The sequence below is a fragment of the Muntiacus reevesi genome, chromosome 1 (genome assembly GCF_963930625.1).
Source record: "Muntiacus reevesi chromosome 1, mMunRee1.1, whole genome shotgun sequence".
NCBI classification, from domain to species: Eukaryota; Metazoa; Chordata; class Mammalia; order Artiodactyla; family Cervidae; genus Muntiacus; species Muntiacus reevesi.
Window position 1 is genome coordinate 220,031,013 of NC_089249.1, and position 7,740 is coordinate 220,038,752.

At 37.2% G+C, this 7,740-nt stretch overlaps 1 protein-coding gene across 1 annotated transcript; it reads left to right on the forward strand.

Annotated features, from left to right (window-relative positions):
• The first annotated feature begins 2,414 nt into the window (after positions 1-2,414).
• On the forward strand, positions 2,415-3,377 carry LOC136167497 (olfactory receptor 2T29-like). The gene has a single exon (XM_065935052.1). The coding sequence runs from the start codon at positions 2,415-2,417 to the stop codon at positions 3,375-3,377; it is 963 nt and encodes a 320-aa protein (XP_065791124.1).
• The last annotated feature ends 4,363 nt before the right edge of the window (positions 3,378-7,740 follow it).

Sequence of the window (7,740 nt, forward strand, 5' to 3'; positions counted from 1 at the left end):
AGAGGTATTTATCAACAGATAACCTTCAACCACTTACTAAATGGGCATAGCATAACCAGGGGTGATGTCACTCCTCTACTTCTCTTTGTACACCTATCCTAAAATACTACATTATCTCATCTGGATGAAACTATCAACATCACTTAATACTGAGTTCCACCAGACAAGCAGACAGAACTGCAAGAGCTAAAGGTAATGATTGTTCTTGACTTGTTGTTTCTGATACATCCTATTAGTTGCTAAAGATATTTTTTTTCCTATTTTTAGCTAGCTAATTTTAGGGAGAAAAGCAAAGATGCTTTATCTTTTTGAATCTCTTTATGTAGCATGCATTTACTGCAATATGTTAGAGAGTGGCTCTTTGCTTTTCAATTATTTGTAGAGAAAATAATATATATTCTTCCTATATTATTAAATATACTTATTTTTCTGACGCTAAAATTTTACAAAGTAAGATCTACTCATTTTACTTTGAATAGGGATGTTTTCTGGGGGTTAGAAAATACTGTAAATAAATGTCTGAATCATATTTACACTTTCCTAATGAAACTGACAATGGCTGACCCACCACCCAAATTGTCTGCTATGGAGGAAAGACTATGTCCCCAAAAGACAAGAGACAGAGTTACAGTCTGTGGGTTCAACTTTTGAGCTAAGACAAGGATTCTCACTCAACTTAGTTGTGTAGTGTTTAAGCAGATACCCTGAAAACCTGATCTTTTTAACTTTTAAAAGGAGAAAGTAAAATGAGTAAGGCTCACAGGCTCTCAGGAAAAATCAAATGTAGTAAAGAGTTGGAACAATTCCTGGAATACTGTCAACTTCATACAAAGGTTGTATATTATCCTACCACTACTAGCAATAATTTCCCAATTTAAACATGCACAAAATGGTTTACATGAAGTTCAAGGAAATAGATTAAATAATTTGAGAATGAAAAAGGGGGAAAGTTGCTATACAGACAGTGTTTCCTTCTCTGTCTGGTGTCTTGGGTGGATTGTTAGTGTGGTTTAATAACAGTGACCTCCCCATTTACCAAAGTGCAGCAAAGATTTGTCCAGAGCCCAGCAAATACCCTCCTTGGTCTCCCTCCATCTGCTTAGTAAATAGCTTCAAGGTCTTCACATGTATTGATCACTTCTCCAGTCCTTGATTTTCTTTAATCACAAATATAAACTTGATCAGTAGGCATTTTTTTTAAATTTATTTAACTGTTTTTCAATTTTACTCAGAGCCAGATTTCTTCTGCCACTGAAGGTAGAATTTAACAGAAAAGTTATATTTTTAATACAATGCATCCTAGGTTTGCTAGACATTTATACTGATATCAAGAAATCAAGAAATCTTTCTACTTCTTTAGTACTCTGGAACTCAGAACTGATAATGAATTGAATATTATAACTAGCCTTGGGAATTATTACAAAGTATATCTGAAACTTGAACATGATTTCTGAAATATCCCTGCGTCATAACAAGCTCTAAACTCTTCCCAGAAAAAGGAACCAATATTTCATTCTCATTGGCAATAGCTTTTGAAATTTAACATTTTATATGTCTGAATTTGAGAAGTTTAAAGGTTTAATCTTTATAAGAGAAAAATGTAGAATAAGCTATTCCTTATTCCCTAAAACAGGTCAGATTATATTCTGTGTCTATTTTTCTTTTTATTTATTGTGTAGCTATTTTAAAATTATACTTTCAATCACATTTGTATAATATTTTCCCTGAATAGCACACACCACATAGATATATTTGTTTAAAATTTAAATATATATATGTAATTATATGCATATGTACACTCCACATAACCACAGTGCCTCACAGTATCACCCAGTCTTATAGACAAAAGAGATTCAAGTGTTTTGCATAGATTTTCCTTAAATTATATTTCAGTAGCTTTAAAAATCTTTCTTATATGTAATACACCTCCAAGAGTTTTAAAGCTCCCAGTTGGAGCCTTAAACTGGGGATAATAAAATTCCAAGTTCTATAAAAAGCATTTTAAAAGAGTGTAATATCTTTTTTAAAAAAAAGTAATTTACTTTTTGTGTTTGCATAGGCCAGATGCTACATAAATTTCCATTCTTCTCCATGAAGGACATTACATCATCAGATGTCATAAAATTCAACTGCAGCAACATAGCTGTAAGTTAACAATTTTTTAGACACATTGTTATGAATTACTAGTTTTCTAGTAATCTGTAGAATTATAGATACTTTTAAAACTCCATATCTACAGGGTCATAGAATTTCCTCTTGTTAGCACAATTGAGTGGTACACACATACACATACACACTCACATACACACATACACATATGTGCACACTCTCAGTAAACATTCATTTCAGTTGGTAGATTCCTATAAGTAATCCATTAACTTCAAATTTCTCCTTGGTGGTCTAGGTGAAACCTCATGGGCAATATCACCTGGATGACCAGCTACACTGAAAGATTAGATTTCACCCTGGTGGGAATCTTCAGTCAATCGCAACACCCTGCTCTCCTTTGTTTGGTCATTTTTGTGGTTTTCCTAATGGCCTTGTCTGGAAATATCATTCTGATTTGTTTGATATATTCTGATGCCCACCTACACACTCCCATGTACTTTTTCATCAGCCAGCTGTCTTTCATGGACATGATGTACATTTCTGTTACTGTACCCAAGATGCTCATGGACCAGATCACAGGTGTGAATAAGATCTCAGTCCCTGAATGTGGGATTCAGATGTTCCTCTATGTGACACTAGCAGGTTCAGAATTTTTCCTTCTAGCCTCCATGGCCTATGATCGCTACACGGCCATTTGCCATCCTCTCCATTACCCTGTCCTCATGAACCACAGGGTGTGTCTCTTCCTGGCATCTGGCTGCTGGTTTCTGGGCTCAGTGGATGGCTTCTTGTTTACTCCCATCACCATGACCTTCCCCTTCTGCAGATCCCGGGAGATCCATCATTTCTTCTGTGAAGTTCCTGCTGTATTAAAGCTTTCTTGCTCAGACACCTCTCTCTATGAGATTTTCATGTACCTGTGTTGTGTCCTCATGCTCCTCATTCCTGTGACAATCATTTCTGGCTCTTACTACTTTATCCTCCTCACCATTCACAGGATGAACTCAGCAGAGGGTCGGAAGAAGGCATTTACCACTTGTTCCTCCCACATGACTGTGGTCATCCTCTTTTATGGGGCTGCCATCTACACATATATGCTTCCCAACTCCTACCACACCCCTGAGAAGGACATGATGGTATCTGTCTTTTACACCATACTCACTCCTGTACTAAACCCTTTAATCTATAGTCTAAGGAATAAGGATGTTATGGGGGCTCTGAATAAAATGTTGAACGTGGGAATTGCTTTTCAAGAAAGTATAAAGTAAGAAAGTTTGTATTAATATGTTTTACCTTCTCTTTACATTTCATAAGTTTAGATTCTTATGCCAACAGCACCACTAAGAATTTTATACTATCATATCTTATTTTCACACTTTTTAGAGAAGTCCTTCCTTGAATGAGAAAACTCTCCAATTTTCCAAACTTTCTCCACTCAAAATGCATTATACAATTATACTGTATTGATGTTATTTACTGATGCTGATAACTGCACTATGACTTTGTAGATGAATATATATATTCCTTGGAAACACATAATAACAATATTTAAAGGAAAAAAGTTACTAGATGCTATGAAATTGATTAAATGGGGGATAATGAAGCAAAAACTACACAATATTAACAACTGGGGATTCTGAGTAAAGGGTATATGGTTTGTACTATTCTTATTCAAGTTACTTTTCAATAAATAAACACTTAATCCACATAAACAGTTAAACTATCAATCCTCACTCCTTTATTGAATTTGTCTCCTGCTTCGTGGCAATGTAAATGGCATAATACCTAAGAAAATATGCTCATTTTCATGTGGCTAATTATTACTGAGATAATCCTGTCTCTGCCCAACTTTATATGGCCTGCTTTGTTCCACATGGGTGAATTCTGAAGGCATTTAATGGAGGTTAATTGTTCTCTGCAAGTAGCAGGTTTAGAATGCAGAATTGCATAAATGACAGAGGGAAATATATAAATTCAAAGTGGCAGAAAGATTTAGAGAAGATTCCTCCACGGGGTGACATCTGAACCAAGTTTTGAAGTATGTAATTTATTACACAAAAAGAGGCAGGATATCAAATTTCAAACTCCTTTATTTATTCAATTATTCGATGAATATTTCCTATACTATACTATAATCCAAAATAAAAGCTAAATGAGAGTAAAATCTGAATACTACATGGCTGCTGTTCCCAAGGGATCCGAATCTGTAGCTGTAGTTTTACACACAAATGGGTGCTATAAAGTATTTGCTGTGTCTTGATGTTCATGAAGAATAGGTATAGCTCATAAAGAGAAATCAGTTCTATCTGTGACATGTAAGTTGGGTAAAATAAAAGGTTGAGAGCAGCCCTGGAATTCAGTGTTGAATGGTAACCAGATGTTAACTTCAGATGAGTACAAACAACTGGAGGAGAGAAAGAGGATTGTTCAAGGGCACAAAAAAGAATAGCACAAAGGTCAGTTTAGCAAGCAGGAGAGGAAAATGTTCCAATGGCTCCTCCTTTCCTGACTTACTTTATAGACTAATTTCTTGACCTTCTGTGATCCAGAGTTTTACAAACATCAACCAAACAATGAGATTATTCTTTTTGAAATGTCAAATCAGTGGAAATCAACTGGGAAGTTTAACATTAGAGATGGGGAGGGGAGGTGAGTGAGAACGAGAATTGAATGGTGTTTTGTTACTGTTGCTCAGTTGCTGTCATGTCTGATTCTTTGTGACCCCATGGACTGCAGCATGCCAGGATTTCCTGTCCTTCATCATCTCCTGGAGTGTGTTCAAACTCAAATCCATCGAGTTGGTGATGGTATCCAACCATCTCATCCAGTCACTCCCTTTTCCTCTTGCCCTCAATCTTTCCCAGAATCAAGGTCTTTCCCAATGAGTCAGTTCTTTGCATCAGGTGGCCAAAGTATTAATGAATATTCAGGGTTGATTTCCTTTAGGATTCACTGGTTTGATATCCTTGCAATCCAAGAGACTCTCAAGAATCTTCTCAAGTTCCACAGTTTGAAAATATTAATTCTTCGGTCTCAGCCTTCTTTATGATCCAATTTACATCCATGGGCTTCCCTGATAGATTAGTTGGTAAAGAATCCGCCTGCAATGCAGGAGACCCTGATTCGATTTCTGGGTCAGGAAGATCCTCTGGAGAAAGGTAGGTTACCCACTCCAGTATTCTTGGGTTTCCCTTGTGGCTCAGCTGGTAAAAAATGCAGGAGACCTGGGTTTGATCCCTGGGTTGGGAAGATCCCCTGGAGAAGGGAAAGGTTACACACTCCAGTATTCTGGCCTGGGGAATTCCACGGACTGTATAGTCCACAGAGTCACAAAAAGTCAGACACAACTGATTGACTTTCACTTTCACTTTTCTCATATCCATATATGACTACTAGAAAGCTATAGCTTTCACGATATGAACTTTGTTGGCAAAGTGATGTCTCTGCCATTTAATACACTGAGTTTGTCATAGATTTTCTTCCAAGGAAAAAACATCTTTTAATTTCATGGTTGCAGTCACCATCCATAGTGATTTTGGAGCACAAGAAAATAAAATGGGTCACTGTTTTCACTTTTTCTCTTGGTATTTGCCATGAAGTGATGGAACCAGATGCCATGAACTTAGTTTTTTGAATAGTGAGTTCTAAGCTAGTTTTTTCACTCTCCTCTTTCACCTTCAAGAGGCACTTTAATTCCTCTTCACGTTCTGCCATTAAGATAGTATCATCTGCATGCCTAAGGTTGTTGATACTTTTCCTGGAAATTGTGATTCTAGTTTGTAACTCATTCAACCTGACATTTTGCACGATGTACTCTGCATACAAATTAAATAAACAGGGTTAAATTATAAAGTCTTGACGTACTCCTTTCCCAATTTTGAACCAGTTCATTGTTGCATGTCTGATTCTAGCTGTTGCTTCTTGACTTGACTGCAGGTTTCTCAGGAGAAAGATAAGGTGGTCTGGAAGTCGTACCTTTTTAAGAATTTTCAAGTTTGTTGTGGTCCACACAGTCAAAGGCTTTATTGTAGTCAGTAAAGCAGAAGTAGACGTTCTACTGGAACTTCCTTGCTTTCTCTATGATCTAGAGAATGTTGACAATTTAATCTCTGGTTCCTCTGTCTTTTCTACACCCAGCTTGTATATCTGGATGTTGCTGGTTCTCAAACTGCTGAAACCTAGCTTGAAGGATTTTGAGCAACATCTCACTAACATGTGTATTGAGTGCAATTTTAAGGTAGTTTGAACATGCTTTAGCATTGCCCTTCTTTGGGATTGGAATGAAAACTGACCTTTTCCAGTCTTGTGGTGGCCACTGCTGCATTTTCCAAATTTGCTGCCAAATTCAGTGTAGCACTTTAACAGCATTATCTTTTAGGATTAGAAATAGCTCAGCAGAAATTCCATCACTTTCACTAATTTTGTATGTAGTAATGCTTTCTAAGGCCCACTTAACTTCACATTCTAGGATGTCTGGCTCTAGGTGAGTGGCCAGACCATCATGGCTATCTGGGTCATGAAGACCTTTTTTATATAGATTTTCTGTGTATTCTTACCAGCTCTTCTTAATCTCTTCTGCTTATTAGATCCTTATAATTTTTGCCTTTTATTGTGCCTATCCTTGCATGAAATCTTCCCTCACTATGTCCAAGTTTCTTGACGAGATCTCTAGACTTTCCCGTTCTATTTTTTTTTTTTTTTCTCTACTTCTTTGCATTGTTCACTTAAGAAAACTTTATTTCTCCTTGATATTCTCTGGAACTTTGCATTCAGATGGGTATATCTTTCCCTTTCTCCCTTGTCTTTTACTTCTCTTCTTTCCTCAACCATTTGTAGAGCCTCCTCAGAAAACCATTCTGCCTTCCTGCATTTCATTTTCTTTGGGATGATTTTGGTCACTGCCTCCTGTACAATGTTATGAACCTCCATCATAATTCTTCAGGCACTCCATCAACCAGATCTAATCCCTTGAATTTATTTGTCACCTCCACTGTATAATCATAAGGGATGTGATTTAGGTCATATCTGAATGGCCTAGTGGTTTTCCTTACTTTCTTCAATTTAGGCCTGAATTTTGCAGTAAGGAGTTTATGATCTGAGCCACAGTGAAGGGAAAGATAAAATTAGCCAAGATAGCATGTTCAGGCTCTCTCACCCCACGTTTTATAAAGAATGACTATGTAACATCTGAGATCATTTATATCACTGTGCATGCACATCACGAGGTACTCGCTTGGTCATGAGCTACTTTATGCTGTAGGGATATATGGGCTCCACCTAGAAAGAGGGGGAATTACTGCTGTAACACAGCTGTGTCCGTTGGGTCAGCCACAAGAAGAGAGAATATTATGTGTCTGCTGCTACAACTGCTGTGTCAGCCAGGAGAGAATAAACATGTCTGCAGTTCCTACAGCTCCTGGCTCCTCGAGTCTTCTTCTGGCCTCTTAACTCACTCTTTACCTGCCCTGGGTTCAGCAAATAGTGCAGACAGTGTGAACAGCAGACAGTGTGAACAGCAGACAACTGGCATAACATACAGGATCAGCAATACCATTGATGCAGTAAGCAGGGTTAGCAATATGCACAGTCATCTCTAGGTCTTATTTTTGCTGACTGTATAGAGATTCTCCA

What these genes read in the sequence shown, in the direction of transcription:
- LOC136167497 (XM_065935052.1), top strand. Translation starts at nt 2,415, where the DNA reads ATGGGCAATATCACCTGGATGACCAGCTACACTGAAAGATTAGATTTC.